The sequence below is a fragment of the Salmo salar genome, chromosome ssa20 (genome assembly GCF_905237065.1).
Source record: "Salmo salar chromosome ssa20, Ssal_v3.1, whole genome shotgun sequence".
In the NCBI taxonomy this organism is placed as follows: domain Eukaryota; kingdom Metazoa; phylum Chordata; class Actinopteri; order Salmoniformes; family Salmonidae; genus Salmo; species Salmo salar.
In genome coordinates this window covers 82,359,460-82,377,428 of record NC_059461.1, presented here as the reverse complement: position 1 = coordinate 82,377,428, position 17,969 = coordinate 82,359,460, and the positions used below count along the sequence as shown (strand labels likewise).

The window sequence follows — 17,969 nt, the reverse complement described above, 5'->3', positions numbered from 1 at the left end:
TGTCCCCTTACCCTGTCCCTACACCCTGGAGGATTTTACCCCCCTGTCCCCTTACCCTGTCCCTACACCCTGGAGGATTTTACCCCCCTGTCCCCTTACCTTGTCCCTACACCATGGAGGATTTTACCCCCTGTCCCCTTACCCTGTCCCTACACCCTGGAGGATTTTACCCCCCTGTCCCCTTACCCTGTCCCTACACCCTGGAGGATTTTACCCCCTGTCCCCTTACCCTGTCCCTACACCCTGGAGGATTTTACCCCCCTGTCCCCTTACCTTGTCCCTACACCCTGGAAGATTTTTACCCCCTGTCCCCTTACCCTGTCCCTACACCCTGGAGGATTTTACCCCCCGTCCCTTACCCTGTCCCTACACCCTGGAGGATTTTACCCCCTGTCCCCTTACCCTGTCCCTACACCCTGGAGGATTTTACCCCCCTGTCCCCTTACCTTGTCCCTACACCCTGGAAGATTTTTACCCCCTGTCCCCTTACCCTGTCCCTACACCCTGGAGGATTTTACCCCCGTCCCCTTACCCTGTCCCTACACCCTGGAGGATTTTACCCCCTGTCCCCTTACCCTGTCTCTACACCCTGGAGGATTTTACCCCCCTGTCCCCTTACCTTGTCCCTACACCATGGAGGATTTTACCCCCTGTCCCCTTACCCTGTCCCTACACCCTGGAGGATTTTACCCCCCTGTCCCCTTACCCTGTCCCTACACCCTGGAGGATTTTACCCCCCTGTCCCCTTACCTTGTCCCTACACCCTGGAGGATTTTACCCCCTGTCCCCTTACCTTGTCCCTACACCCTGGAGGATTTTACCCCCGTCCCCTTACCTTGCCCCTACACCCTGGAGGATTTTACCCCCCTGTCCCCTTACCCTGTCCCTACACCCTGGAGGATTTTAACCCCCTGTCCCCTTACCTTGTCCCTACACCATGGAGGATTTTACCCCCCTGTCCCTGTCCCTGCACCCTGGAGGATTTTACCCCCCTGTACCCTCAACCTAAAAGTCCTCAGAGATGTGTAATTGGTCTCAGTTGAGAAACACTTTAAGAGTGGATTGTTCTGAACCACAGCTCTGAGTCAAGCTGCACCACTGTTTTGCCCAACAACAACAACAGGTGGACTGTAGGTAGGAGTAAGGTTTGGAATGTAGGCTTGTGGAATGTCCTAGGTTATGTGTCACGATGTTCTAGAACTGCCTGAGACCCTGAACCATGAATTCAGAAACAAGTTTACTAATACTGCTGTGGCACAGCTACAACTAGAATCTGGTCACTGCTGTTTCAACCAAAAAGCTCCTACTCAGCATCACATCATTTCATGGCAGCCATGTTAGTTCCTCCTAGGTAATACTGACAGTCTCTGTCACTGTCCCTCTCTCTCTTTCAATTCAAAGGGCTTTATTGGCCTAGCAGACAGAGGGGGGAAACCGGGCTGAGCAGAAAAACAGAGAGAGTGATATGAAAGGAAGAGAGGAGAACAATAATAGAAATAGTTGGGAGAAGAGAAACAGGGAGAAAAGAGAGAAACAGGGAGGAAAGAGGTGAGAAAAGAGAAACAGGGAGGAAAGAGGTGAGAAAAGAGAAACAGGGAGGAAAGAGGTGAGAAAAGAGAAACAGGGAGGAAAGAGGTGAGAAAAGAGAAACAGGGAGGAAAGAGGTGAGATAAGAGAAACAGGGAGGAAAGAGGTGAGAAAAGAGAAACAGGGAGGAAAGAGGTGAGAAAAGAGAGATAAGGACAGAGAGAAAGAGGTGAGAATAAGAGGGATAAGGATAGAGAGAAAGAGACTAAAGCCAAGTTCTAGAAACTGATCTCTTCCTGGCAGCCATATTGACACACATCCAAAGTCTAAACAAACAACCCCATAAATGGTTTAGTGCAGTCAACCATACAGCCACACCATGTCTGCACCCACCCAGCACTTACCGTATACACTGAACAAAAATATAAACGCAACATGCAAAGTGTTGGTCCCATGTTTCATGAGCTGAAATAAAAGATCCCAGAAATGTTCCATACACACAAAAAGCTTATTTCTCTCCAATTCTGTGCAGGAATTTGTTTACATCCCTGTTAGTGAGCATTTCTCCTTTCCCAAAATAATAGATCTCCACAAGACAAGTGTGGCATATCAAGAAGCTGATTAAACGGCATGATCATTACACAGGTGCACCTTGTGCTGGGGTCAATAAAAGGCCACTCTAAAATGTGCAGTTTTGTCATACAACGCCACAGATGTCACAACGGTGTGAGGGAATGTGCAATTGGCATGCTGTTGCTAGATAATTGAATGTTCATTTCTCCACCATAAACTGCCTCCAACGTTGTTTTGGAGAACTTGGTAGTACATCCAACTGGCCTCACAACCACAGACCACGTGTAACCACGCCAGCCCAGGACCTCCACATCCGGCTTCTTCACCTGCAGGATCGTCTGAGACTAGCCACCCGGAAAGCTAGTTAAACAGGAGTATTTATATCTGCAATATACCCCTTTTTGTGGGGAAAAACTCATTCTGATTGGCTGGACCTGGCTCCCCAGTGTGTGGGCCTATGCCCTCCCAGACCCACCCATGGCTGCGCCCCTGTCTAGTCATGTAAAATCCATAAACTTGGGCCTAATGAATTTATTTAAATTGACAGACTTCCTTAAATGAACTGTAACTCAGTAAAATAATTTTAATTGTTGCATGTTGCGTTTATATTTTTGTTCAGTATACGTTTTAGTCATTTAGCAGACTTATCCAGAATGACTTACAATTAGTGCATTCATTTTAAGATAGCTAGGCGGGACAACCTCATATCACAGTCCTATTAATTACATTTTGGGGGTCGGGTGGGGGGTGCTGTGGGATTAATCAAGATTATCTTTTCATAAGATTTCGGAAGATCGGCAGGGACTCAGCTCTCCTGAAGTTAGGGAGAATTCAGAAGACAAGCAGGGACTCAGCTCTCCTGAAGTTAGGGGGAATTCAGAAGACTGGCAGGGACTCAGCTCTCCTGAAGTTAGGGGGAATTCAGAAGACTGGCAGGGAATCAGTTATCCTGAAGTTAGGGGGAATTCAGAAGACTGGCAGGGACTCAGCTCTCCTGAAGTTAGGGGGAATTCAGAAGATTGACAGGGACTCAGTTATCCTGAAGTTAGGGGGAAGCTTGTTCCACCATTGGTGCTGTGCCAGGACAGACAAGAGTTTTGACTGGTATGAGCCGGCCCCTCGTATGTGTGGGAGGGCCAATATACCAGAGGTGGCAGAACGGAGTGCTCGGGTTGGGGTGTAGGTTTTGAACCACACAGACATATGGAGAAACTCCTAAACCACTAACACACACAAACATATCCCAAATCATCCACACACACTCCTCTGCATCTCATAACACTGTCAGCCCACAGTCACGCTGTCAAACTAATATTCTCAGTGGTTCCTGTCTATTCGCTGGGTTGGTTGATTAATTAGCATGTGGAGGTTAACTGTGAGGTAGACTGGCACCCATGTAAAAGCTGTGCTTGCCTGTACTGCGAGATGCTAGAAAAGTTTACATCATTTAGCTTCACTATGTTATAAATGTGTAGTTTAGCAATCAAATGAGGATAAAAGTTCTTCCTGACCATGTCAGCTGAGCAGGAAAAACTCCTGGCACTAGATATAAGATGCTAGCATAGTTTAGCAGTGATGTGCTATAAGATGCTAGCATAGATTAGCAGTGATGTGCAATAAGATGCTAGCATAGATTAGCTGTGATGTGCGATAAGATCCTAGCATTGTTTAGCTGTGATGTGCTATAAGATCCTAGCATTGTTTAGCAGTGATGTGCTATAAGATGCTAGCATAGTTTAGATGTGATGTGCTATAAGATGCTAGCATTGATTAGCAGTGATGTGCGATAAGATGCTAGCATAGTTTAGCTCTGATGTGCTATAAGATGCTAGCATAGTTTAGCTGTGATGTGCTATAAGATGCTAGCATAGATTAGCTGTGATGTGCGATAAGATGCTAGCATTGTTTAGCTGTGATGTGCTATAAGATGCTAGCATAGATTAGCTGTGATGTGCTATAAAATGCTAGCATAGATTAGCTGTGATGTGCTATAAGATGCTAGCATAGTTTAGCTGTGATGTGCTATAAGATGCTAGCATAGATTAGCTGTGATGTGCGATAAGATGCCAACATTGTTTAGCAGTGAAGTGCTACAGTATAAGACCGTAACATAGTTTAGCTGTGATGTGCTACAGTATAAGACGCTAACATTGTTTAGCTGTGATGTGCTACAAGACGCGAACATAGTTTAACAGTGATGTGCCATGAGATGTTAGCATACAGGTAACTGCCAAAATAAAGGAAACACCAACATAAAGTGTGTTAGTAGGGTGTTGGGTCACCGCGAGCCACCAGAACAGCTTCAATGTGCCTTTGTATAAATTCTACAAGTGTCTGGAACTCTATTGGAGAGATTCCACACCATTCTTCCACCAGAAATTCCATAATTTGGTGTTGATGGTGGTGGAAAACACTGTCTCGGACGCCAGTCTAGAATCTCCCATAAGTGTTCAATTGGGTTGAGATCTGGTGACTGACACACACACATCCTTTAAACCCCCTGTGCTCCTTCTTCTAGCCATGGTAGCCAAAATAATGGGCAACTGGGCATTTTTACACATGACCTAAGCATGATGGGATGTTCATTTCTTAGTTAAGTCAGGAACCACACCTGTGTGGAAGCGCCTGCTTTCAATATACTTTGTATCTGTCATTTACTCAAGTGTTTCCTTTATTTTGGCAGATACCTGTAGTTTAGCCGTGATGTGTTATAAGATGGAAGCATAGTTCAGCAGAGTGGGAGAGGGAGCGGACTCGTACAAGGTTGTCCATTCAGAAAGGTGAGACTGCGGAGAATCTGACCACACAAAGAACACATGGAGTCACATATACCAGTGTATCTCTACCCCAAACACACACACCCCCCCTGTCTCTCCCACACACACACACCCCCTCTGTCTCTCCCACACACACCCTCTGTCTCTCCCACACATATACCAGTGTATCTCTACCCCAAACACACACACCCCCTCTGTCTCTCCCACACACACACACACACCCTCTGTCTCTCCCACACACCCCCTCTGTCTCTCCCACACATATACCAGTGTATCTCTACCCCAAACACACACACCCCCTCTGTCTCTCCCACACACACACACACCCCCTCTGTCTCTCCCACACACACACACACCCCCTCTGTCTCTCCCACACATATACCAGTGTATCTCTACCCCAAACACACATACCCCCTCTGTCTCTCCCACACACACACACACACACACACACACCCTCTGTCTCTCCCCCACACCCCCTCTCTCTCCCACACATATACCAGTATATCTCTACCACCCCCCCACACATACATACATACATACATACATACATACATACATACATACATACATACATACATACATACATACATACATACATACATACATACATACATACATACATACATACATACATACATACATACATACATACATACATATACATACATACAGTATTACCCACACACTATCAATCACAGACACACACAGGCAGGTGGGATTATGATATACTGGACACAGACCAAAGTCTGGCTTCAGTGCCATTCAGACACCTACTTGGACAACACACTCGGATTCATACACACTCGGACACAGCATTCCAACATGTCTCCATCCAGCTGAGCATAGAGGAAGGGTAAGGCTGTGAGGCAAAGTCCATTTCAATCATCCAACTCACATACTGTATTTACACAGTTCAACACTCACACAAATACAACTCTCAGAAACAGCCCAAAATAAATACAACCCTCAAACACACAGTCCCGCTCACATTTTATACACATGACGCACACATGACGCACAAACCAACACTTATCTAAAAGATACAAAACAGGCCTTTTCCACAAACATACAGACAGACACAGGGTTATACTGGCAAACATAGCTACTTCAGTAGTACACTCACCCATGAGCTGACATTGTAGTCCTCTTGGCTGTCACTGGTGTGTGTGCATGTGTGTGAGTGAGTGCATGGGTGTGTGTATGTGCCAAACTGAATAGTTCCAAGTGAAAACCCTCCAAGAGCACTCCTCACAAAGCTACACCACAGAAGGAAAGAGAGAGAAAGAGGGACAGACAGAAAAACTTTCCCCAGCTCCACTGATCTGACCCAAACAATGAGACAGAGAAAAGGGGCGGAGAGGAGAGCAACTCTGGAGAGGAGGAATTAGAACACATTCCTGTAGAAAGACCGTGATGATGTCAGAGGGAGGGGTGGAGTCCTGCCACAGTTAGATAAACAAAGCAGCATGAGCTCCGACACACACTAATACATGCCAGAGGTGGGCTGAGGCCCAGGGAGAGCACGGAGAGAAATATTGTCCAGATAATACATGCCAGAGGTGGGCTGAGGCCCAAGGAGAGCACGGAGAGAAATATTGTCCAGATAATACATGCCAGAGGTGGGCTGAGGCCCAGGGAGAGCACGGAGAGAAATATTGTCCAGATAAGAGAGAATGGAGCAGGGAAAGAAAGAGAGGGAGAAAGAGAGGGAGATAAGAGGGGGGAGCAGGAGAACAAAGGATTCATTTAGTCCAAAACATAAAGAGAGTGAGAGTGTGTGTTTCTCCCTATGCTGTTGCATCCTAGTCCAACAATCAGGATCAGAGAGAAAACTTCCTGTATTTTGAGTTTCTTTAAATCTCTGCTACACACACATGACTAATACACACACACACACACACACACACAGGGAGTGAACAGCTGGTGAACTAAATCACTTAAGGAGGAAAATGGAATCACTCAAAGTCATGTGCTGAATGTGATTCACAGACAGAGAGAGACAGACAGAGAGAGAGATACACACAGAGAGAGAGAGAGAGAGATACACAGAAAGAGAGAGAGAGCGAGAGAGAGAGACGAGACAGGGAGAGACAGACAGAGAGAGAGAGACAGAGAGAGAGAGACAGAAACCGAGAGAGAAAGAGACAGAGACACAGACATACATAGATAGAGAGAGACATACATAGACAGAGAGACAGAGAGACATACATAGACAGAGAGACAGACATACATAGACAGAGAGACAGACATACATAGACAGAGAGATGTGTGCAGTTGGCATTGCTTCTGGTAACTGGGTTAAGAGGCATTTGACTGACCCAGCTAAGAGCTGTAACACTGAGGCATTCACTACAAAAACAAGCACACTGAATGGAAGAGATGTGGCGAGATAGAGGGGTAGTGGAGGGGATGGAAACAGGAGGGTTATACTGTAGATACTGGAGGGGCATAGATACTGGAGGGTTATACTGTAAATACTGGAGGGATTTGGATACTGGAGGGATGTGGATACTGGAGGGAATTGGATATTGGAGGGGTATATATACACTGGAGGGGTATACTGTAGATACTGGAGGGGCATAGATACTGGAGGGTTATACTGTAAATACTGGAGGGATTTGGATACTGGAGGGATGTGGATACTGGAGGGAATTGGATATTGGAGGGGTATATATACACTGGAGGGGTATACTGTAGATACTGGAGGGGTATGGATACTGGAGGGGTATACTGTAGATACTGGAGGGGTATTGATACTGTAGATACTGGCGGGGTATTGATACTGTAGATACTGGCGATACTGGCGGGGTATACTGTAGATACTGGAGGGGGATAGATACTGGAGGGTTATACTGTAAATACTGGAGGGATTTGGATACTGGAGGGATGTGGATACTGGAGGGAATTGGATATTGGAGGGGTATATATACACTGGAGGGGTATACTGTAGATACTGGAGGGGTATGGATACTGGAGGGGTATACTGTAGATACTGGAGGGGTATTGATACTGTAGATACTGGCGGGGTATTGATACTGTAGATACTGGCGATACTGGCGGGGTATACTGTAGATACAGGCGGGGTATACTGTAGATACAGGCGGGGTATACTGTAGATACTGGCGGGGTATACTGTAGATACTGGAAGTGTTTCCTGTAGATACTGGAAGGGTATACTGGAGATACTGGAGGGGTATACTGTAGATACTGGAGGGGTATACTGTGGATACTGGAGGGGTATACTGTAGATACTACAGGGGTATACTGTGGATACTGGAGGGGTATACTGTAGATACCGGAGGGGTATACTGTAGATACCGGAGGGGTATACTGTAGATACCGGAGGGGTATACTGTAGATACCGGAGGGGTATACTGTAGATACCGGAGGGGTATACTGTAGATACTGGAGGGGTATACTGTAGATACTGGAGGGGTATACTGTAGATAGAGGAAGGGTATGGATACTGGAGGGGTATACTGTAGATACTGGAGGGGTATACTGTAGATACTGGAGGGGTATACTGTAGATACTGGAGGGGTATAGTGGAGATACTGGAGGGGTATACTGTAGATACTACAGGGGTATACTGTGGATACTGGAGGGGTATGGATACTGGAGGGGTATACTGGAGATACTGGAGGGGTATGGATACTGGAAGGGTATACTGTAGATACTGGAAGGGTATGGATACTGGAGGGGTATACTGTAGATACTGGAGGGGTATACTGTAGATACTGGAGGGGTATGGATACTGTAGATACTGGAGGGGTATACTGTAGATACTGGATGGGGTATACTGTAGATACTGGAGGGGTATACTGTAGATACTGGATGGGGTATACTGTAGATACTGGATGGGGTATACTGTGGATACTACTCAACTAGCGGGATAAACAGGGCTTGCAAACTATTATAGACTACCAAGGGAAGCACAGCCGCGAGCTGCCCATTGACACGAGCCTACCAGACGAGCTAAATCACTTCTATGCTCACTTCGAGGCAAGCAACACTGAGGCATGCATGAGAGCATCAGCTGTTCTGGATGACTGTGTGATCACGCTCTCCGTAGCCGACGTGAGTATGACCTTTAAACAGGTCAACATACACAAGGCTGCGGGGCCAGACGGATTACCAGGACGTGTGCTCCGGGCATGTGCTGACCAACTGGCATGTGTCCTCACTGACATTTTCAACATGTCCCTGATGGAGTCTGTAATACCAACATGTTTCAAGCAGACCACCATAGTCCCTGTGCCCAAGAACACAAAGGCAACCTGCCTAAATGACTACAAACCCGTAGCACTCACGTCCGTGGCCATGAAGTGCTTTGAAAAGTTGGTAATGACTCACATCAACTCCATTATCCCAGAAAACCTAGACCCACTCCAATTTGCATACCGCCCAAACAGATCCACAGATGATGCAATCTCTATTGCACTCCACACTGCCCTTTCCCACCTGGACAAAAGGAACACTTATGTGAGAATGCTATTCCTTGACTACAGCTCAACGTTCAACACCATAGTAGCCTCAAAGCTCATCACTAAGCTAAGGATCCTGGGACTAAAGACCTCCCTCTGCAACTGGATCCTGGACTTCCTGACGGGCCGCCCCCAGGTGGTGAGGGTAGGTAGCAACACATCTGCCACGCTGATCCACAATACTGGAGCTCCCCAGGGGTGCATTCTCAGTCCCCTCCTGTACTCCCTGTTCACCCATGACTGCACGGCCAGGCACGACTCCAACGCCATCATTAAGTTTGCAGACGACACAACAGTGGTAGGCCTGATCACCGACAACGATGAGACAGCCTATAGGGAGGTGGTCGGAGACCTAGCCGGGTGGTGCCAGAATAACAACCTATCCCTCAATGTAACCAAGACAAAGGAGATGATTGTGGACTACAGGAAAAGGAGGACCGAGCACGTCCCCATTCCCATCGACGGGGCTGTAGTGGAGCAGGTTGAGAGCTTCAAGTTCCTTGGTGTCCACATCAACAACAAACTAGAATGGTCTAAACACATCAAGACAGTCGTGAAGAGGGCACGACAAAGCCTATTCCCCCTCAGGAAACTAAAATGATTTGGCATGGGTCCTGAGATCCTCAAAAGGTTCTACAGCTGCAACATCGAGAGTATCCTGACTGGTTGCATCACTGCCTGGTACGGCAATTGCTCGGCCTCTGACCGCAAGGCACTACAAAGGGTAGTGCGTACGGCCCAGTACATCACTGGGGCCAAGCTGCCTGCCATTCAGGACCTCCACACCAGGCGGTGTCAGAGGAAGGCCCTAAAAATTGTCAAAGACCCCAGCCACCCCAGTCATAGACTGTTCTCTCTACTACCGCATGGCAAGCGGTACCGGAGTGCCAAGTCTAGGACAAAAAGGCATCTCAACAGTTTTTACCCCAAAGCCACAAGACTCGTGAAAAGGTAATTGTCAGAATAATTTGTATGAGTTAGGATAATGACTTAAGTGTTCCACTCTGAAATTGTAGATTAGGGGGAAAAGTTTGATAATTATGAGAAGATAAAACCAGGATGGGGGTAGATCGGTTAGGATTGTAAAACTTTGAGGTTATATTCTTTAGTAGGGATGTAAACAGAGTGAAGTTGTAGAGTAGATAATAGAAAATCATTGGAGGGTTTCAAACCAAGAGGGTCATAAAGGGGGAGGGGAGATGAAAGCCTTGAAGAATGTGGCAACTTTTATGGTTCTTTGTGGTTACTGGAAAACTACTGGTTGTTTGAGAAGGGAGTGGTCTAAAGATAGGAATGTATGTGTGTATTATAAAAGGACTGAGTCCTAATTTTTGACTTTAGAACGTTCTCTGAATAAACTGTACAGACCTTTTGCAGAATGCTGAGTCCTTGCCTAATTATTCTTAACCCAGTGTCTTACAAACCTTGGGGATTAGTCAAAGTTTATTGAATTATCATTGGGATTTAAAATTCCCATAACAGTAATCAAATGGCTACGCGGACTATTTGCATTGTGAGCCCCCCCAACCCCTCTTTTCACGCTACTGCTACTCTCTGTTTATCATATATGCATAGTCACTTTAACTATACATTCATGTACATACTACCTCAATTGGGCCGACCAACCACTGCTCCCGCACATTGGCTACCCGGGATATCTGCACTGTGTCCCACCCACCACCCGCCAACCCCTCTTTTATGCTACCGCTACTCTCTGTTCATCATATATGCATAGTCACTTTCACCATATCTACATGTACATACTACCTCAATCAGCCTGACTAACCGGGTATACTGTGGATACTGGAGGGGTATACTGTGGATACTGGAGGAGTAAACTGTAGATACTGGAAGGGTATACTGTAGATACTGGAGGGGTATGGAAACTGGAGGGGTATACTGTAGATACTGGAGAGGTATGGATACTGGAGGGGTATACTGTAGATACTGGAGGGGTATGGATACTGGAGGGGTATACTGTAGACACTGGAGGGGTATACTGTAGATACTGGAGGGGTATACTGTAGATACTGGAGGGGTATACTGTAGATACTGGAGGGGTATACTGTAGATACTGGAGGAGTAAACTGTAGATACTGGAGGGGTATACTATAGATACTGGAGGGGTATACTGTAGATACTGGAGGGGTATGGATACTGGAGGGGTATACTGTAGATACTGGAGGGGTATACTGTAGATACTGGAGGGGTATACTGTAGATACTGGAGGGGTATACTGGAGGGGTATACTGTAGATACTGGAAGGGTATACTGTAGATACTGGAGGAGTAAACTGTAGATACTACAGGGGTATACTGTAGATACTACAGGGCTATACTGTAGATACTGGAGGGGTATGGATACTGGAGGGGTATACTGTAGATACTGGAGGGGTATGGATACTGGAGGGGTATGGATACTGGAGGGGTATACTGTAGATACTGGAGGGGTATGGATACTGGAGGGGTATACTGTAGATACTGGAGGGGTATGGATACTGGAGGGGTATACTGTAGATACTGGAGAGGTATGGATACTGGAGGGGTATACTGTAGATACTGGAGGGATATATTGTAGATACTGTAGGGGTATACTGTAGATACTGGAGGGGTATACGGTAGATACTGGAGGGGTATGGATAATGGAAGGGTATACTGAAGATACTGGAGGAGTAAACTGTAGATACTGGAGGGGTATACTGTAGATACTGGAGGGGTTTATACTTTAGATACTGGAGGGCTATACTGGAGATACTGGAGGGGTATACTGTAGATACTGGAGGGGTATACTGGAGGGGTATACTGTAGATACTGGAGGGGTATACTGGAGGGGTATACTGTAGATACTGGAGGGGTATACTGTAAATACTGGAGGGGTATACTGGAGGGGTATACTGTAGATACTGGAGGGGTATACTGGAGATACTGGAGGGGTATACTGTAGATACTGGAGGGGTATACTGGAGGGGTATACTGTAGATACTGGAGGGGTATACTGGAGATACTGGAGGGGTATACTGTAGATACTGGAGGGGTATACTGTAGATACTGGAGGGGTATACTGGAGATACTGGAGGGGTATACTGGAGATACTGGAAGGGTATACTGGAGATACTGGAAGGGTATACTGTAGATACTGGAAGGGTATTGATACTGGAAGGGTATACTGGATGGGTATACTGTAGATACTGGAGGGGTATACTGTAGATACTGGAGGGGTATGGATACTGGAAGGGTATACTGAAGATACTGGAGGAGTAAACTGTAGATACTGGAGGAGTATACTGGAGAGGTATGGTTACTCGAGGGGCATACTGGAGGGGGTATACTGTAGATACTGGAGGGGTATACTGGAGAGGTATGGTTACTCGAGGGGTATACTGGAGGGGTATACTGGAGATACTGGAGGGGTATGGATACTGGAGGGGTATAGTGTAGATACTGGAGGGGTATACTGTAGATACTGGAGGGGTATGGATACTGGAGGGGTATACTGTAGATACTGGAGAGGTATACTGTAGATACTGGAGGGTTATACTGTGGATATACTGTATTATTATTCTACCTTTATTTCAACAAGAAACACAGACTGAGACCAAGGTCTCTTTTACAGCTGGGCCCTGGTATACATGTTTACACATACACTTTAGGTACAATGATTAAGAAACTACACAAGACAAACAAAACCATCACAGATAACACACAGAAAAATACAGCAGCAGATTATTACATTTACACAGGTTATTCCCCTAACAGCACAAGAACTTGCATTACTCAAAACAGTTGCAAGCAATACAAAAATAAAAATCCTCCAATAAATGTTTTTAATAGGCAAGGGGGACAAGAGTCTGAAGTTTAAGTTTAGTCTGCAGGCTATTCCATAGGCAAGGAGCGTAACAGGAAAAGGCAGCCATACCCAACTCTGTGGAAATCGCATGGGCCTCAAGTGTAATCCATGCTGGAGAACTGGTTTTAGGAATTATAATTCTAATATTGATGAGTGATGATAAATAAGAAGGTAGTTTAATCAGAAGTGCCTAATAGAAAAAACACGAGAGCATGTTGTTCTCGTCTCACGGACAGCGAAGTCCAACCCACATTTTGATATTAAACACAGTGGTGAGTTCTGTAGCTAGCACCTGTAATAAACCTAAGTGTGCAATGAGTAGCATCCAGCGATTTAAGTGTTGATGCCGTAGCATGTAGATAATATCCCCATAATCTATAACAGACATAAAAGTAGCTTGCACAATTTGTCTTCTATTTGTAGAGGACAAGCATGTCCTGTTTCTATAGAGGAAGCCTAGCTTGATTTCTAGCCGTTTTTCAAAGTTCGTCAACATGCATTTTAAAAGACAGTTAATCATCCAGCCATATCCCTAAGTATTTATATGCAGAGACCTGATTCATTCGAGAATCATCTAAGCTCGTAAGCGCAAGTGTATTTTCAACCAACTTTTTGAACCTATTAAAAATCATGAAATGTGTTTTCTTTGCATTTAAAACAAGTTTCAGCTGTATAAAAGACCCTTGTAATATCTTAAAATCTGTCTCCAAAAGTGATAATGCTTGGTCAGCCGTTGAAGCAATAGAGTACATGAGAGTCATCTGCAAATAAATGAATTTGACACCTTCTTATCGCATCACCGATATTGTTTATGTAGAGAGTGAACATAGATACTGTAGGGGTATGGATACTGGTAGGGTTAAGGTTAGGTTGGAGATAGGTCAGATAAGGGTTATATAAAAGGTTAAATTAGAGGTAGGTCTTACTAGGGTTATATAAAAGGTTAAATTAGAGGTAGGTCAGACTAGGGTTATATAAAGGGTTAAATTAGAGGTAGGTCTTACTAGGGTTATATAAAGGGTTAAATTAGAGGTAGGTCAGACTAGGGTTATATAAAGGGTTAAATTAGAGGTAGGTCTTACTAGGGTTATATAAAGGGTTAAATTAGAGGTAGGTCAGACTAGGGTTATATAAAGGGTTAAATTAGAGGTAGGTCAGACTAGGGTTATATAAAAGGTTAAATTAGAGGTAGGTCTTACTAGGGTTATATAAAGGGTTAAATTAGAGGTAGGTCAGACTAGGGTTATATAAAGGGTTAAATTAGAGGTAGGTCTTACTAGGTTTATATAAAGGGTTAAATTAGAGGTAGGTCAGACTAGGGTTATATAAAGGGTTAAATTAGAGGTAGGTCTTACTAGGGTTATATAAAAGGTTAAATTAGAGGTAGGTCAGACTAGGGTTATATAAAGGGTTAAATTAGAGGTAGGTCTTACTAGGGTTATATAAAGGGTTAAATTAGAGGTAGGTCTTACTAGGGTTATATAAAGGGTTAAATTAGAGGTAGGTCAGACTAGGGTTATATAAAGGGTTAAATTAGAGGTAGGTCAGACTAGGGTTATATAAAGGGTTAAATTAGAGGTAGGTCTTACTAGGGTTATATAAAGGGTTAAATTAGAGGTAGGTCAGACTAGGGTTTTATAAAGGGTTAAATTAGAGGTAGGTCTTACTAGGGTTATATAAAGGGTTAAATTAGAGGTAGGTCTTACTAGGGTTATATAAAGGGTTAAATTAGAGGTAGGTCTTACTAGGGTTATATAAAGGGTTAAATTAGAGGTAGGTCTTACTAGGGTTATATAAAGGGTTAAATTAGAGGTAGGTCTTACTAGGGTTATATAAAGGGTTAAATTAGAGGTAGGTCTTACTAGGGTTATATAAAGGGTTAAATTAGAGGTAGGTCAGACTAGGGTTATATAAAGGGTTAAATTAGAGGTAGGTCTTACTAGGGTTATATAAAGGGTTAAATTAGAGGTAGGTCAGACTAGGGTTATATAAAGGGTTAAATTAGAGGTGGGTCTTACTAGGGTTATATAAAGGGTTAAATTAGAGGTAGGTCTTACTAGGGTTATATAAAGGGTTAAATTAGAGGTAGGTCTTACTAGGGTTATATAAAGGGTTAAATTAGAGGTAGGTCTTACTAGGGTTATATAAAGGGTTAAATTAGAGGTAGGTCAGACTAGGGTTATATAAAAGGTTAAATTGGAGGTGGGTTAGATTAGGGTTATATAAAGGGTTAAGTTAAGGTTAAATTAGAGGTAGGTCAGATTAGGGTTCTATAAAGGGTTAAGGTTAGGTTGGAGGTAGGTCCGCCTAGGGTTATATAAAGGTTGTTCTTACATTGTTGAGCTCTCTCTGGTTGCCGTAGAGGGGGTGATATTTGCGGTATTTGCCATGTCTATATTTGGAGCTGATGAATCGTCGGCGGTCTTCGCTGCAGCTGGTCGGACTCAGCACCTCGCTGGGAGGGATGTTCGCCGCCCAGAACCTGTTCAGACGCTCGTTTCCTAGCAACAGGAACACCTGGGGGACAGGTGAGGGGGGAGGTTAGATAGGGACACCAAATCTCTCTCTGTCTGTGTGTGTGTTTTAGTATTCTTGTGGGTACCAGAAGTCTTGACAAGAATATTAAAACAACTAAAATTCTGAGAAGTGAGGACACTTGTAAAATATACTATTTTAGGCTTAGGGGTTAGGTTAAGGGTTAGGTTAGAATTAGGGGTTAATGGTTAAGGGTTAGAATTAGGGGTTAATGGTTAAGGGTTAGGGGTTAATGGTTTAGGGTTAGAATTAGGGGTTAATGGTTTAGGGTTAGGGATAGAATTAGGGGTTAATGGTTTAGGGTTAGAATTAGGGGTTAATGGTTTAGGGTTAGGGGTTAATGGTTTAGGGTTAGAATTAGGGGTTAATGGTTTAGGGTTAGGGGTTAATGGTTTAGGGTTAGGGGTTAATGGTTTAGGGTTAGAATTAGGGGTTAATGGTTTAGGGTTAGGGGTTAATGGTTTAGGGTTAGGGGTTAATGGTTTAGGGTTAGAATTAGGGGTTAATGGTTTAGGGTTAGGGGTTAATGGTTTAGGGTTAGGGGTTAATGGTTTAGGGTTAGGGGTTAATGGTTTAGGGTTAGAATTAGGGGTTAATGGTTTAGGGTTAGGGGTTAATGGTTTAGGGTTAGAATTAGGGGTTAATGGTTTAGAATTAGGGGTTAATGGTTTAGGGTTTGGGTTACAATTAGGGGTTAATGGTTTAGGGTTTGGGTTAGAATTAGGGGTTAATGGTTTAGGGTTAGGGATAGAATTAGGGGTTAATGGGTTAGGGTTAGGGATAGAATTAGGGGTTAATGGGTTAGGGTTAGAATTAGGGGTTAATGGTTTAGGGTTAGGGAAAATAGGAGTTTGAATGGGAATCAATTGTTGGTCCTCAAAAAGTCCTCACAAGTATAGTAAGACATAGCGGTGTGTGTGTACCTGTATAAGCTCCTCTGTCCACACCTTCCTGTCCATCTTCAGACTGCGCACCTTAGAGATGCTGGGGCCCAAACCCCGATGCTCTCCTACAACACACACAAAAATACATAATTCTATTACTGCATTCTGTGTATAATAGAGAAACAGGTCAGTGGATCTGAAAGTTCTACAACTATCTGATGACAGTAAACACACTGACCTGCACAGCGTTTGCAGACCACCACACACAGGTTGATGGCAGCCCACTCAGGTTTGGCAACGCCACAGTCGGCACAGCAACCGTTGCTAGGCTCCGCCCAGATTTGATTAGCCACCTCGCTATTGGACAGAGCATCTCCAATCGCGTCACGCATCGCTTCTACCCACTGCTCCTTATGTTGTTCCGAATCCGCTAGAAAACTACACACACACACACAGTCTTGTACAGCTAACCTTGTGGAGACATTTTTTATTTAACTAGGCAAGTCAGTTAAGAACAAATTCTTATTTACCATGACGGCCTAGGAACAGTGGGTTAACTGCCTTGTTCAGGGGTAGAACAACAGATTTTTGCCTTGTCAGCTCGGGGATTCAATCTAGCAACCTTTCGGTTACTGGCCCAATGCTCTAACCACTAGGCTACCTGCCCTAACCCCTAAACCTAATTCTAACCCTAACCCCTAAACCTAATTCTAACCCTAGCTCCTAAACCTAATTCTAACCCTAGCTCCTAAACCTAACCCTAGCTCCTAAACCCAATTCTAACCCTAAACCTAGCTCCTAAACCTAATTCTAACCCTAGCTCCTAAACCCAATTCTAACCCTAGCTCCTAAACCCAATTCTAACCCTAGCTCCTAAACCCAATTCTAACCCTAGCTCCTAAACCCAATTCTAACCCTAGCTCCTAAACCCAATTCTAACCCTAGCTCCTAAACCCAATTCTAACCCTAGCTCCTAAACCCAATTCTAACCCTAGCTCCTAAACCCAATTCTAACCCTAGCTCCTAAACCCAATTCTAACCCTAGCTCCTAAACCTAATTCTAACCCTAGCTCCTAAACCCAATTCTAACCCTAGCTCCTAAACCCAATTCTAACCCTAGCTCCTAAACCCAATTCTAACCCTAGCTCCTAAACCTAATTCTAACCCTAGCTCCTAAACCCAATTCTAACCCTAGCTCTTAAACCCAATTCTAACCCTAGCTCTTAAACCCAATTCTAACCCTAGCTCCTAAACCTAATTCTAACCCTAGCTCCTAAACCCAATTCTAACCCTAGCTCCTAAACCCAATTCTAACCCTAGCTCCTAAACCCAATTCTAACCCT

General features: G+C 44.5%; 1 protein-coding gene across 5 annotated transcripts in view; it reads right to left on the bottom strand.

The window, feature by feature from the left end:
• LOC106581405 (arf-GAP with Rho-GAP domain, ANK repeat and PH domain-containing protein 1) overlaps positions 1-17,969 on the bottom strand; it is a 125,554-nt gene that overhangs the window by 64,912 nt on the left and 42,673 nt on the right. For all 5 annotated transcript variants that reach the window (XM_045704005.1, XM_045704007.1, XM_045704006.1 and 2 more), the window contains 3 exons: positions 16,865-17,064; positions 16,666-16,751; positions 15,542-15,724 (listed from right to left, as the gene is read on the bottom strand). In XM_045704005.1, coding sequence (XP_045559961.1) covers positions 15,542-15,724; positions 16,666-16,751; positions 16,865-17,064 — 469 coding nt within the window. The remainder of the gene's footprint in view (positions 1-15,541; positions 15,725-16,665; positions 16,752-16,864; positions 17,065-17,969) is intronic.